The 15,108-nt window shown below is 43.0% G+C and overlaps 1 protein-coding gene and 1 long non-coding RNA gene across 2 annotated transcripts in view; one reads left to right on the forward strand and one right to left on the reverse strand.

Moving 5' to 3' along the window:
• The window catches only part of LOC142991870 (uncharacterized), a 271,893-nt gene that overhangs the window by 94,905 nt on the left and 161,880 nt on the right, over positions 1 to 15,108 (reverse strand). The gene's annotated exons all lie outside the window — the stretch shown is intronic.
• On the forward strand, positions 3,827 to 10,216 carry klhdc4 (kelch domain containing 4). The gene is made up of 13 exons (XM_076142501.1): positions 3,827 to 4,026; positions 4,483 to 4,574; positions 4,668 to 4,746; positions 4,906 to 5,004; positions 5,281 to 5,417; positions 5,629 to 5,721; positions 6,245 to 6,407; positions 6,484 to 6,562; positions 6,706 to 6,914; positions 7,069 to 7,291; positions 7,590 to 7,778; positions 8,099 to 8,224; positions 8,709 to 10,216. The coding sequence occupies exons 1-13, from the start codon at positions 3,928 to 3,930 to the stop codon at positions 8,879 to 8,881; spliced, it is 1,761 nt and encodes a 586-aa protein (XP_075998616.1). The 5' UTR covers positions 3,827 to 3,927; the 3' UTR covers positions 8,882 to 10,216.

Here is a 15,108-nt window from a genome sequence, read left to right on the forward strand (position 1 = left end):
AGTAATTTTTCTCACAAAGAGTGGCTCGAACATTTGTCACTAGCTGCAATCTCCACTACACAAACCACACAAATGCACAAGTGCACAACACCCAATCATTCTATTCTTTGTTTCTGTTTTTATTCCTCTTTTTCCCACAGCGCTGCTGCTGATAAAGGACATTGGAGAGGAAGCAGATAAAGGAGCAACAAACAGTCTGTATCCACACGACTGGGAAAGCTGGCAGGTGTGAGCAGTTATCTCACTCAGATTTTCACTCTCTGAACACACACACACATCCACACACTCACTGGGGCAGACATACACTGGTGTGATTGTAGATTTGGATCAAATGTGTTTGTCTTTCTCTATTGTTTATTAGGTTTAAAGGAACACAGGAAAAAGAAGCAGACGTGCAAACACACACACGTACACAGACGCACACAGACGCACACACACACACACACGCACACACACACACACACACACACACACACACACACACACACACACACACACACACACACTTTTGTGTCGAGTTTGGTCTATTCATTATGAGATTAATCAGCATCAGTAAAATATTGATGGTTCCTGACTCAATCAACTAATGGGTTTGAGATCGGAGTTGGGATCAGACAGAGGGCAGGACTTTACATTCTTTACATCACATGTTATACATATGTAATCAGATCCTTGTAATCCCAGTCATTTGAGCATGAGGAGCTCATTTCTGTCTATGCAACAGAGGAATTGTACAAATTTATCCACGTTTGTGCCTGTGTGTGTATCCTCTGTGATTACAGTCAGGCTCATTTCTTATCTATCGCCTCTGTGCTGATCTCATCCCATCGGTCCTTTATTCTCTGCTCGTCTCATTGCTCACGATCACAAACTGCCTCTCCGCTCAGGCTAACAGGCCAGCCGGACAGAGCGGAGGGCAGTATTGATGCAGGGATGATGAGTCACAACCATTTATGTGGGTGTGTGTGCGTGGTCACAGGTGTGTGTCAGCCAGAATTAATTTTCTATCATTTCTTCACAGCTGCTGGTTATGTTACCTTGTATTATGTCTCATCCCCTGCTGCAATAGAATTGAAAACCTTGCACTCTATCTATCTATCTATCTATCTATCTATCTATCTATCTATCTATCTATCTATCTATCTATCTATCTATCTATCTGTCTGTCTGTCTGTCTGTCTGTCTGTCTGTCTGTCTGTCTGTCTGTCTGTCTGTCTGTCTGTCTGTCAGATCATCTTCAGTAACATTTTGCATTCCAATACAATTCCTATTTTCAGCCTGAATATCACCCCACACAGCATAATGACCCAACAGAAATGCAGAAAGTAGTTTTCATTGCGCAAATTGATGAGAGTGGACTTGTATCAGCTTGAGGGGAAAACTTGTGATAAAATGTGTGACTGCCATCCAAGACCCCAGCGGGGCTGCATTCACTTATGTCTCTCTCTCTTTGGAGAAACACACACACGCACACGCACACGCACACAAAAACACACACACACACACACACACACACACACCGGCATCTCACAAAGTAACAAAGGTTAGCAGTCAGGCAATCAGGTCTCAGCAGTAGGCAGACAGTCATGTGTTTTGTGTGTGTGTGTGTGTGTGTGTGGGGGGGGTCTGTGTATTTATCGCAAACATGTGTGTACGGCGTTTTGTGTCTGTAGATAGGGAAGGAAAATTAATAACCTAACATGCTGACAGATAGCCGGAAAAGACTGACACACTCAGCAAATAGTTTTTGATGATTTCATTTGTCACATCTAAACGCTGTTGCCTTCCATTTTTAATCAGCGTGAACGGATATGAAACAATTAGAGGTGCTGGAGGTGAAAGATGAGATGTGTGTGTAATCTGATAGGACTTTTCCAGGTAAGATAAGATAAGATAAGATAGTTTATTTAAGTCCTTTTGCGTGCAACTGACAGCAATCACACACAATTGAAATTTGTCTTGCACCCCCTACATATCACACACACAAACACATGCACTACAGAGGGGGTGCAGGGCAGCCATTTTTCAGTCACACATTTTATCACAAGTTTTCCCCTCAAGCTCCCGTGGAGCAGTTGGGGGTTCGGTGCCTTGCACCTTGGCAGTGCTCTGGAGGCAAACTGGCAACTCACTAGCTACCAGCCTGCTTACTTGGTCCACACGGGGGACTTGAACCGGCGACCCTCCGGTTCCCAGCTGTCCGGCCCAGCGGACTGAGCTACTGCCAGTGAAGAAGATTGAAACAGAGATAAATGAAGCATCTCACTGTGATACAAATCAACAAACATTTGACACTGAGCAATATTTGTCTGATAATGCCTAATCTTTATTATATCAGCAGCTGCCATTATTTTTTTGTGGGTTTAATTGGACCTTTAATTTCTTTGACCTGCGCCAAACAAAAATATTCATTCGTAGCACTCAACTAGAAACTATATAATACTTCTGAAACGCTGCAAACACGCAGTAAAGCTCATTACCGTCCTCTCTCGGTTGTAAGTGAGTAATGTCGTCATTTGGCGAGACCCCTTCACCGTTTTGTTTTGACCCTCGGAATTCACCACTTTTGATAACAGCTTGTTACATTTTTTCCTAATTAATCATCAGTCGTAACATGTGTGTGTGGGGGGGACAAAAGCAGACCTTTAATCAAGTTTACCGACCAGAAGCAGAAGGAGTAATTATGTCTGGAATGTTAAAACGAAAGTCTGCACTATGCACGTAATCAACAATTTGTGTTGTCTGATATTAATTTAAAAACACTTAACATACAGAAGGAAGTTACCATTTCGTCTGTGAATTGAGGATGTCCATGTGTGAAGTCTTCTTACGGCTTTAAATGTGATGCTGTGAGAGAAGCATCTTACCTGTTTTACAACTAATGACTAAAATATACCTGCCAATTCAGTGAGATTTGATTTGAAATTAACCGTTTCACTGCTCTAGAACTGACTTTCAGTATGCCACACAACACTCAAGTCAATTACTCTGCGTATTTGCTTGCAAACTCCCTGTTTGTTTTGTGGAATAAAACCAGTTCGCTATTTGATGACGCTCCATAAAAGCCTTAACAGGACAAAAGGATGAAATGATCCAGATAAAGACACTTTAATGCAACATCAAATGTGCCCACCTGCCTCAGCTCAAGTGAAATTACAGCATCTCTTCTTCACATTTGTGATGTTTCAGGTGGAATAATCACATGACAGTGATGACAGTGAAGTTAGCACATGAGAGGATTCTGTGTGCTGTGTTTGTAGGCCCATTAGAGGTAAAACCATGCCTTAACAGGGTGTATAGATGTGTTGGTGCTCATTTGTACCTGTCTACCTCTCTGTGACATTTCACACACACTGGAGATAAATGGAGCCTAAATGACCAAAAAACTGGAACACACGTGTAATCAAACACACCAACACACACGTGTGGACAAATCTTCATCATTGTCATCCTCATCAGCCGCGGCATCCATTTGACATAATTCTTTACATTACAACTGATGTAACTGGTTTCTTACAGCAAGAGAAAAAACTCTCGCTGTATGTAAAATGTAACATATAAAAGCAATGAAGGAGACTCATTTTTGGCTTCGGATTGTGATTGGCTCTATTCCTCATAAACATTGCAAAGAAAGAAAGAAAGAAAGAAAGAAAGAAAGAAAGAAAGAAAGAAAGAAAGAAAGAACGAAAGAAAGAAAGAAAGAAAGAAAGAAAGAAAGAAACCAGAGCCTTACTTTACATATATCTCCAATACGCTAGAGGGCGCTGTCACATTTCCATACTGTGTTTACGTCACGTTTGTTGTCGGAAGTAAACCCTATTTTCAGGGCTAAAGTTCCGACGTGCGTGTTTGCTTGAATGTTCCATGTGCCGCAGACTTTAACGAAAGTAACAGATAAAACAGATAAATACGTTTTTTGTAGCAGCTATGGGCAAGAAAGGCAAGAAAGAGAAGAAGGTGAAGGGAGCGGAGAAGACGGCGGCCAAAATGGAGAAAAAGGTTTCAAAGAGGTCCAAGCGAGAAGAGGTAACTTGACAACATGCTAGCATGCACGTATGCATGTCTGTTCTTCCTCGTTGACCAGTCACTACCTATAACTACGGATCAGGGCTACAGATACGGAAACTTCACATATCTGATTAGTCGATCCGTGTAATGTGGCAACAAATTCCATCACTGTTACATTTTTCACCTGGGCATTATGGGTGTTCGAAAACTTTGTTTCTCAAATAAAGGAAGCTGTGCAAAACAGAAGGTGTCATAAAAGGGACTGAAGCATATTCACGCGACTGCATTAAAAGATTCAAAGCTAGTAAAAGCTGCATGAAGTACAGCGGCTTCTTCTGTTCAAAGGTGAAGATTCCGAGCTAATGAGACAGTATGAGTGAGAGTGGACCATAGAAGTAAACACAACCTGACTCTTCTAATACAGTGAATGAAAGCTGCTCACATCCTTGTTTCCCTTCGTTCCTCTGTCTCCAGGAGGATCTGGAGTCTCTGATTGCTGAGTTTCAAACTCTTGATGCAAAGAAGACCCAAGTTACAGAAACAACATGTCCGCCTCCCTCACCAAGGTGACAGCAGATTGTGTGAATATAAATGTTTTTGTGACAATGTTGTACGTTGTTTTAGTGATGGATAATGACCTCCACCTTTGTGTTTCTCAGACTGAATGCGTCCTTCTCTGCCAATCCTGAGAAGGATGAACTCATCCTCTTTGGAGGAGAGTTCTTCAATGGGAAGAAGGTAAAGAAAAGTAAGAGTTAGACAGGATGTGCGTCACTTAGTTGTGATGTTTTCCTGTGGCTGTAAACTCTGTAAACCAGAACCTTCACCAGCTCATGGCTTCTTCATTCTCCTGTTTCCTGTGGTAGAAATCCCTCATGACCTTTTTTTTTTTTGCAGACGTACCTGTACAATGATCTGTTTTTCTATAACATCAAAAAGAACAGCTGGGTTAAGTCCGAGATCCCCAACCCGCCTCCACCCCGCTGCTCTCATCAGGTAAGAATTATGTCCATGGAAACACAAAACAGAACGCATGATCTCAACCCATTATGTTCTTAATCAGTCAGTGGAGTATGATCAGCTGCAATAGATGCAATTCTTGACTTAAACCATGGGGGGGGCAGACTGCTGAAGGAAATATTAACATAAAGTCAAAACTGAACAGCAAAGTTGTCACTGCTCCTCACTGAAATCCAATTTATCTTGAGGACACACTCTTCCTCATTAAGCTGTGACCTGCTCCTCCCTTCCGCCCTTGTCCTCCTCCCTCAGGCCGTGATGGTTCCTCAGGGTGGGGGCCAGCTGTGGGTCTTTGGGGGAGAGTTTGCCTCTCCAAACGGGGAACAGTTTTACCACTACAAGGACCTCTGGGTGCTGCACCTGGCTACACATACCTGGGAAAATATCAAGTATGTGTGGACGGAAGAGACGGGTGGATAGCTGATCAGATAAATAGTTTCCAGGTTGATTCAGTAACTTCATTGTATTTTGCGGAGTAGTATTGCCGATTGACACTGATCGACAGTAAATAGTAATATGTGATATTAAGTAGATTAGTTGAATAAAGATGTTAACCCTGTGAATGCTGCACATGCTGAGACCTAACGCTTGTCTGTTCAGGGTGCCTGGGGGCCCATCTGGTCGCAGCGGCCACCGCATGGTGCTCAGCAAAAGGCAGCTGCTGGTGTTTGGAGGCTTCCACGAAAGTGCCAGGTAGATGTTCAACGAAACGACAAAAGAAAACCACAGCGCCAGAGTTTGTAGCGAGCACGGAATTGTTGTGAGTCACCCGTGACCACAGGTGCAGGGAAAGAGGCTCACAGGAGTTGGTAGTGACAGTCACAGTTTATTTTGTGATTTAAAAAAAAAAAAAGAAATGGAAGAAGAACTGGGACACTAAGGCTCCAAAGCAGTGTAGGAAGGAAGACATTTGACAAATGATGTCAGAAGCAGATAAGATAAAGACCAAATGTGTCTTGAGTTTTGTCCTGAACATTCTATTTTGAATGACATATACTTAGACATAAGGTGATTATGTTTGAAACGCCTCAGCTCTGTGGCTCAGAGCTTATCAATCGAGGCATGTCATCGCATATCTGTGAGCTCAGTAATGTGGGACCAGGAAAGTCGTCCTTTTTTTTTTTGTCTCTCTGCCTAACATCCTCACTTTTTCTACTCTCTTCTCTTTCCTTGCCCGTCTCCACTCTCTCCTCTTCCTCTACTTTTCCTCCTGCAGAGACTTCATCTACTACAATGACGTCTACTCGTTCTCCCTGGACTCCTTCTCCTGGTCACGTCTCTCTCCATCAGGCTCCGGGCCGTTGCCACGCTCCGCCTGTCACATGACCTCCACGCCCGACGCCTCAGGGGTCATCATCTACGGGGGATACTCCAAAGTGGTGTGTGTGGGGGGGCAGTATTCATTTTTCCATTCTGGATTGTCTTATATCTAATGGTGTGTGTGATTGTCTCTAGAGAGTCAAAAAGGATGTGGAGAAGGGGACAATCCACTCTGACATGTTTCTCCTGAAAAAAGAGGGGAAAGATGGCCAAGGTACTAATATAGAATGATTTATACTTCAATGTAGTGGAAGATTACACTAAAGTACAAACTGATAGTTAAATGGGGCTCTTGTAGCTATTATCTTTATTGAGCTGGAAGTGGATTGTCCTGACTCGTGCTCCTTCTTCCTCCAGAGAAGTGGTCGTGGTCCAGGGTAAGCCCATCGGGTAGCAAGCCGCCGCCTCGCTCCGGCTTCTCCATGGCGGTGGGCCCGGCGGCAAGAGCGGTGCTGTTTGGTGGAGTTTGTGACGAGGAAGAGGAGGAGACGCTGGAGGGCGACTTCTACAATGACCTGTACCTCTACGACACGGCTAAGAACCGCTGGTTCCCCGCTGTGCTCAGGGTGAGCAGGTTGTTAGCATGTAGAATCAGATGGTGCCGGACCTTTACCACCATAATGAGACTTTGCGCAGAGGGAGGAGAAATTAGATATTCATGAGGTTTTAATGAGACACATGTAAAGGCAATAAGTTTAATAATATAAAGTGTCTCCTCAGGGTAACAAGGCAGAGAAGAAGCGGCGGCGCAGAGTGAAGAAAGATGGAGCGGAGGGGGAGCAAGAGGAAACGGGCGAGGCCGCTGCTCAAGGGCCGACCGAGATCATCAAGGAGATTGTCACAGACGATGGCACGGTGATGACCATCAAGGAAGTGATCCTGGGAGCGCAGGCGGCAGCGGAAGAGGAGGAGGAGGAGCAGGAGGAGGAAGAAGAGGATGAAGGCAAGAATAATTCATACATTCACAAGGTCATAAATACACAAATAGTACTGTACTATCTGCTGTCCCACTAGTGAAGATTGACCCATGATCAAGAGGTTGCAGTTTTAATTTCATGTGTGTGTGTGTGTGTGTGTGTGTGTGTGTGTGTGTGTGTGTGTGTGTGTGTGTGTGTGTGTGTGTGTGTGTGTGCGTGTGCGTTCAGTCAGAACGCTTAACCTCCATCTTCATTTCTCGTCTGAGTCTGTTTTGTAGGGAAAAAAAACATTTCTCCCTGTAATATACACCTGAATGTGTGCAGGTTTGGCCTCTGGCCCCCTGGTGGAGCCCTGTGCAAGGTGCAGCGCCATGGCAACTGTGTGTCAGGGCAAGCTGTTCCTGTACGGAGGAATGTTCGAGGTGGGCGATCGTCAGTTCACTCTGAATGACTTCTACTGCCTGGACCTCCACAAGATGGACCGGTGGGAGGTTCTGGTCGAAATGGACCCAAGTGAGTCGGTCGTCTTGTCTGTCGTCTCGTCTGTCGTCTCGTCTGTCCATATGCTGTAATGTTTGCACTGGAATGGGGCCAGCAGGTCTAAGCTGTCCAGACTCGGCACAATCAATCCCGAAATCATGCTGGTGCGTAATTTTGAGCGAGTGTGAGCACTGCAGGCAGCCTGTCCAGCGCTGCCTCTGCCCTGTGAGTGTTGATAGGCTGATCCAAGCTGTGACTGTCCGTCTGTCAGTTAGACAACAAGGAACAAAGAAATAGGTAATATGATAGAGAATGCGTGTGATGGTTTTATGTGGGTTTGTTTCTCTCTATAGAGACACAAGAGTGGCTGGGAGAGTCTGAGTCAGAGGATGATGAGGAAGATGAGGAGGAAGAGGCCAAAGGAGGAGAAGAGGAAGATGAGGAGGAAAGCGACAATGAGGAAGGCGACGATGAGGAAGGCAAGAGATTGTCCCGCCTGCTGCCTCTTTATTGCCTCTTCTGCCACTTTGCTGTTACTTCTCCCTGTCCTTCTGTTTACCACCTCATCTTTTAATGGGAAAAGAGTTTGTGTCAATCATGTTAGAGATGAGGGAGATGCATACATATATGGCTACAGCAGTTCAAAGCAAATATGAATAGTCATTGTTAATATATGTGTAGCTTTGGGGTCTTACCAGTCTAATCTTTCAAAATTGATACAATGGTTAACACCCTGCTAAACACAGCTGACTGAACTTCGGTAACTTTCAAGCTTTTATTGAGCTACATTCAGTGTATTTAGCTCATGGGAGGCCTCAGGTCTTGTACCCACCTGAGCACAGCAGGAGAAATGGACATGATGCGGCGTTAAGGCTCTCTAGGTTCAGGATTAAGAACCAGTAATGGTAATTTGATGTTGGACATGCTGCATGCTCCTTTAACCTCTATCTTTGTGAATTGTAGATGAGGATGATCACCCGACTCTGCAGGAGGGTGAGACAGTGACGGACTACCAGGCTCGCACTGAGCAGTACTGGACTGGACTGGCACGAGCCAACTTGGGCTCTGATGCTAAAGACAAAAAGGTCACAAAGGTCGCCCTCGCTATGGCTAAACTCTTCTATGAAGACCAGTAGTGAGACACTGCCAAAGTGTGTGTGTGTGTGTGTGTGTGTGTGTGTGTGTGTGTGTGTGTGTGTGTGTGTGTGTGTGTGTGTGTGTGTGTGTGTGTGTGTGTGTGTGTGTGTGTGTGTGTGTGTGTGTGTGTGTGTGTGACTTTCATTCCCGTAGTAAACAGAATTCTGTACCATCCTCCACTTTCTCAAAGGACATTTGCAAACATTGATATCAGTCAAGCTTAACGGTATTGATTCACCTTTAATTACATAACTATTAATTGTATAATATAAACCATTAATCTGTAGATACTTTCCATCACTGGTAATGTGAAGTTTACATTTTGTGTGCCATGATTTTGTCTTCATGAGCCGTGTCTCTATCATTCTGTCCCTCTGGTGTTTGTCCTGTACATTGGACAGAGAAACAGATCAGGAACATGTTTCAGTCCAAAACAATACAGCACCATCACAAGCTAGTTATAAAAACTATAACTAGGTTCAATGGTTGAGTTAAAACAGGGGCGTTGTGTTGAAATAATGTCAAGCTTGAAGTACTTAAAGATCAAATCAATAGCGGATGCATTTGGAAGCTTTTCATTGTGTTCACATTTCCCTCACTCTTGTCTTTCCCTTGTGTCTTAATCCCTGTTGAGACGTGAGGAAAGGATGAGGACAGAGGAACAGAGGATGGTTTTACATTTGATGAGACTTCAATCACAGACATATAACATGAACAGTTTGCTACAGATCTATATGCTGTGTTCGCCAAATCTCTTGAAATTTCACAAAAAAACATTGTTTCTATTTGTGTTAGAATAAATAAAGCACGGGTCCTGTTTTTATTACAGCTGACAACAGGTTTTCTTTCAGCTTGTTTGGCCTTGGAGGAGGTATGGGTGTCTTCTAGCATTCAGAGATTTTGGTTGTAGAAAGGAGAAACTTGGTGGCTTGTCCTAGTGCTACCAGGTCTGTATAACTGTGGACGGATCCTTCTGGAACCTTGTGCTCTTTCTCCAGCTATGTCAATTGAGGTTATGCACGCAACAATGGAAGCAAAGGAAAGAAACATATCCTCTGGAACTGTGTTAGGCTATAATGACGCGTACACCTTGTCAAATCTTGTTTTCAATCTATGAACAAATGGCACTCTCAAGGTCAAATGTCATTGGAAGCACTGAGGCAACGGGGAATATATTTGGAACTAGCTAAACATACCTTTATTATATACAAATATATGCAGGTCCACTCTTTGAACTATATCTACCATGTGAAATATGCTCCAACTTACCAAAGAAACGTCAAAGATGAAATACTTTCTGTCTGATCAGATTTGGTCTTGATATTTTCAAAAAGTAGAATTAGAACTCCACCCTTCTTCTGTCATGGTGTGTTGTCGCCCCCTCGTGGCCTCTTTCCTTAGTGCAGTCTGTCACCCAGATGGTTCACAGTGTCCAGACTTCAGATCAAAGTGAAGGATAAGACGCCTGGCTTATTGGTTGATTATGAACAAAGGCTTCTTTTAATGTGTAAATATTAAGGGAAATTCAAACCAAACGGCTAATCCACTACACTGTTGAATACACACGCACACATACATGAAGTATGTTTTGACAAAAAGATTGTGAAATATCTGGGTCAAATGGAAATCAAGTGTACAAGCGGACTTTCTTAAGAATCCTTTTAGTCAAACTCAAAATAGTCTTTACTTCAGGATCGGCCTCTTAAATAAGCAAATACTTAACATGTGATTTATAAGTACTTGGATGTTCTTTGGATTTTAAGTATTTTTAAGTTTTAATGGTTAAATAGTTTATAAAACCATTGTTTTTGTTACTGTAATGACAAAGCACATGTGACTAAACAGATTTTCTTTAGACTTGGGTGGCCTTGATGGAGGTATGAGCTGTAATGAGTCAAGTATTCAGAGATTTTGCTTGTAGAAAGTAGAAAATTGGCAGAAATCAAAGTGCACCTTTATGTGTGGCAACTTCAATGACAGAGACAACCGCACATTTGAAAACGCCTTCAGGTGGATGACGACCGCACGTGCCACAAGTTCAGCCAGAAAGTACGGCAGGAAGTAAGTAACTCAACCCACTATCCATTATTGTTATTTGACAGTGTTCTGCTTGATGCATCATTACACCCCAGTTGCATTTCCCCGACTGTCCTCAGTGTTGCTCTCTCCATTCGGATGAGCAGGATCATCGATCCACAGATAAGTGGTTTGTTGCGCCCCCTGCAGATAATTAGCAGCAACACATTCCCTTTTACTCCTTTATTCCTCTGCAAACAAAGGAGGAGGCTGGGAAGATGCAACGAGGAAGGTGGAGGTTTAGGGATGAGAATCATCAAAAGACAGAAGAGGAGAAGAGAGAGAGAGAGCAGATGGGATGATGACAGAGGAAAGTTGCAGGGAGGGAGAGAGGAAAGGAGGGGAGAAGCGATGTGTTAAGGGAGACACAGTCAGTGTGTGAGCATCAGCCGATCCCTCAGTGACCTATTTTATCCTCCATCAGCATGCAGAACCAGGGATGAGACTGATAAATAATAGAGGAGCGACAGATGAGGAAGACGCTGCCTTCCTCTCATTCACTGCTCCCTCCCACTCTGCATCCCCCCCTGTACTGTACAAGTCTATCTCCGCCTCTCTCTCACACACACACACACACACACACACCCTCCCTTTTTTACGAGACCCTTTTTGTGTACTTCGGGACCAAAAAAGAATTTTTAAATAACTGAAGAGAGGAGATTTGTTTTGGCTCATTGCTGACGTGGGGGCATGTTGCAAGTACTCGTCAGAGCTGCGTCAGTCTGTGCGCGCGTGCGTGTGTGTGTGTGTGTGTGTGTGTGTGTGTGTGTGTGTGTGTGTGTGAGAGGTGGAGATAAACTTGTACAGTACAATTACATCAACAGCAGGCAGTGGAATATCTGAAGCAGTTACGTCATTCGGTATATCCTATCGCAAGAATAGCCATTTGGTGTCGTAAGGAAAAAGATTATTAATAAAACACCTATATTTAGGGGGGCTGACTCACTTTTTGATGACAGGACTGATCAATGAAGATGTCAAAGTGACCTAACCTCCCTGAGTATACAATCATTCACAGACTTAAAGATCCTTAGGCAGCAAAGTGTTTGACCACATATCAGGTATGGGCCAAAAGAGAGACAAAACAATGAAAAATAACAAGACTCATTGTGCTCCAAGGTGTGTAAGATGTGGACATCATCAACAGGTTGAGTAAAATCAAACCTTTAATGTGAATAAAAACCTCTTGATCGTCTGATCCAACATATTCAGAGTCGATTGTGAAAGTTATTGTACCATACGGAAGTTCTGAGAGTGACACTTGAAAATGTAAATGAAGGAACTCAATACATCATAATAACCTCAAATTGTGTTTTCAGCCCCGTTTCTCTCTTTAATCACCTCTATCTATACTCATTATTTTATGTCCATACTGTGATTAAGGCTAAATGTACAAGCTGATCCATTGGATTACTCTGTTCTGTGATTATACATGACTTATGTCCTAATGAGTGTGGAGGAAGTGGAGGAGATGCATGCGTTGCCTTCTATTGCAGCATTTGCACGTGTGAGTAAATCTATTTTCAGTCATAATCTAAATCTGTTAGTTACATTAATCATACACCAATTAATGCTTCTTTTGACGTAATTATGACTTTAGGTTTTAATGTGAATAGAAACTGACAGGAGATTGTCAATGAATTTTGCTTGTCGGTATGGAATCAATCAATCAATCATAATCGATCACTTTGCTGCTGTCTATGTGACGACATGAGGGATTTGTGGTTTATGTGAAGTTGGCAAAGATCTGCACACTTGCACACATATAACATCCTCAATCACTTGTGGTACTGTTCTTTGTACATCCAAATTCCATTATTGTGCTCAGGAAATCATCCTGACTCTTCCTTAACCTGCTCACCTTCTCCCTCTCTTCTTCCTCCGCTCCCTCCCTGTGCTGCTGGTGTGTTTAGAGGCCTAAATTTTAATACGCACGCCCACAGCCCTTTTATTACTGTAATCTGGGTTGGAATTGGTTTAGCTTTCCCACACAGAAGGACAAGAATAACGACAGCAACAGGAAAACTTAGGGAGAAGATCAAAAGGAAAGGAGGGCATGGGAAGTGTGATAGGAAGCAACATGTGTAGGATGGGAGGAGAGGGAGAGCATAGTACTCTTCCTAACAAAGAGTATTATGACACACTACTTTGGCTTGTAACATTGTGTTTTAATAGCACATTTACTCTGAATACATGTTCTGTAATGCTACCACATAACACAACAAAAATATTAAGTATTAAATTAAATATTTGAAATGAAATGGCAAAAGCTTGTAAATGATCCCAAACTACTACATTGAGGACAAAATATACATTTTACAGTGTTTTCTATTGAGGCAAAATCTTTACATTACAGTATCATGAACTTGCTGCCAGCCTTAATCTTTAATGCTGAGTATTGAAAAATCACAGAATATATCTGTATACAGAAATAAAAATTTGGAATTCAGCCTTTAATGCAGCAGATAACTATGGTATAAGTGTGTATTTACGTAAAAGTAGTAAAGGTTTTGTACAAAGACGACATAATCAGATTTCTTTCCCTGGTGTTAAAACACGCACAATTAGTAAAATCAATCTCACACTATATTTTGGTTTTCCCTGAAACATCTTATTTCTCAGATCAGCGGATCAATAAAGAGCATATTTTGGCTGTTTTGTCCTCAGGGTGACCACAGTGCAAAAACCCATCTCAGCAGCTCAGCAACAGTTTTCCTCAAAGCTTCTTAGTAAAGGGAAGATCAACTTTCTCCCTGCTGCCAATAATGGAAAGAGAACCTGGACATTGAAAGTGTTTTGTGTAACCAAGGCCAGGATGGTCCTGGATTATTAAACACACTGTGAGACATAATCATAACTAAAAATATCTCAGGATTGGAAATTTTGTGCGGTGGAAATCTGTCTTGAAATTAACCAGAAAATGGGACAGCTGGAATGGTGCTGATGTTCTGTGCAAGCAAGCAGTGGCATTGAAGCAATGTAGCACAGTGACACTGCAGTGAGCCCTTGAGTTAAACAGCACATTGATATAGCAGGAGGTCAGTGCTGCACTGGTTGTGCAGGCGGAGCTGTGGTGGCTGTAAACAAGTGGTACTCTACAAGATTTGTCACTTGTGCTCATTGCTAAATTCAGAATCCAATCCGACCTGCCAGATCCTTACAGATGATGTGATCTGGCTCACATTATGATCAGACCTCTGCCACAACTAGCCTCATGTCAATTCATACAGCTGGGCCACATTTGTGAGATAAAACAATGGTTCTCCTTCCAGAAAAGTTAATTTGAATCAGGAGTCAGATAGAACAAAGACAGAGACAGCACATCCAAAAAGTTTATTTGTCAATGGGATCACTGGAACTCACCTGATTTGACACCCACATATTGTGCATATGAGTTGGGCTCATCAAAAACTATCAATTTTAATTAAAGAGAACGATTGAAGAATAATTTCCTGCAGAACAGATTTCAATTGTTTTGTTTTTCCTGCAGCAGTTCATGTACTACCACTGGTACACACACAGCAGTTTGAGAACCATTGCAATAGCTTTTGACAAATTCACCTCAGCAACAGATGCAGCCGGGTGACTAGATTTAGAGTTAAGTCACCAGGACAGAATCCAAAGCGATTCACAATATCTGTATTCCTACCACAAGATTTTTAACGATTGAATTGTCAGATCAGACGGCACCAATCTGGGAGTGAGGGGGCGGGGATGAGGCAAAGCAGAGGAAGAGATGAAAAAGCTACAGGTGAAGGAGGAGATTTGTGCGTCTGTGGAGTGTTTGTCTCTTTAAGAGCTGGATTGTGCTATTGAATGGGAGGGTGGGGGCAGGAAGGGGGGGTTGGCTGCAGTGGAACAGTCCTCTCTAATGAGCAGATTTTCAGAGAGAGAGATTCATCCATAGGAGCAGAAGAGATTGTAAGACTGAAACAGCAGGCAGGCTGTGCGTCAGCCGGCTCCATAGAGACACATGGAGATGAGCAGGAGATGTTGGGGAGGACAAGACAGACCATAACAGGATCATATCGATGGATGTTATTTCATCAACCAAGTCACCTCAAGGCAACTCACGCAGAGGATAAACCACTTATGGACGCAGTGGATTAAAGACCTGCAGACAGACTGAAAGAGGGAGAGAGAGAGAGAG

The sequence above is a fragment of the Genypterus blacodes genome, unplaced genomic scaffold (assembly GCF_046128005.1).
Source record: "Genypterus blacodes isolate CSIRO-AG114 ecotype Tasmania unplaced genomic scaffold, CSIRO-AGI_Gbla_v1 ptg000021l_1, whole genome shotgun sequence".
Lineage (NCBI taxonomy): Eukaryota > Metazoa > Chordata > Actinopteri > Ophidiiformes > Ophidiidae > Genypterus > Genypterus blacodes.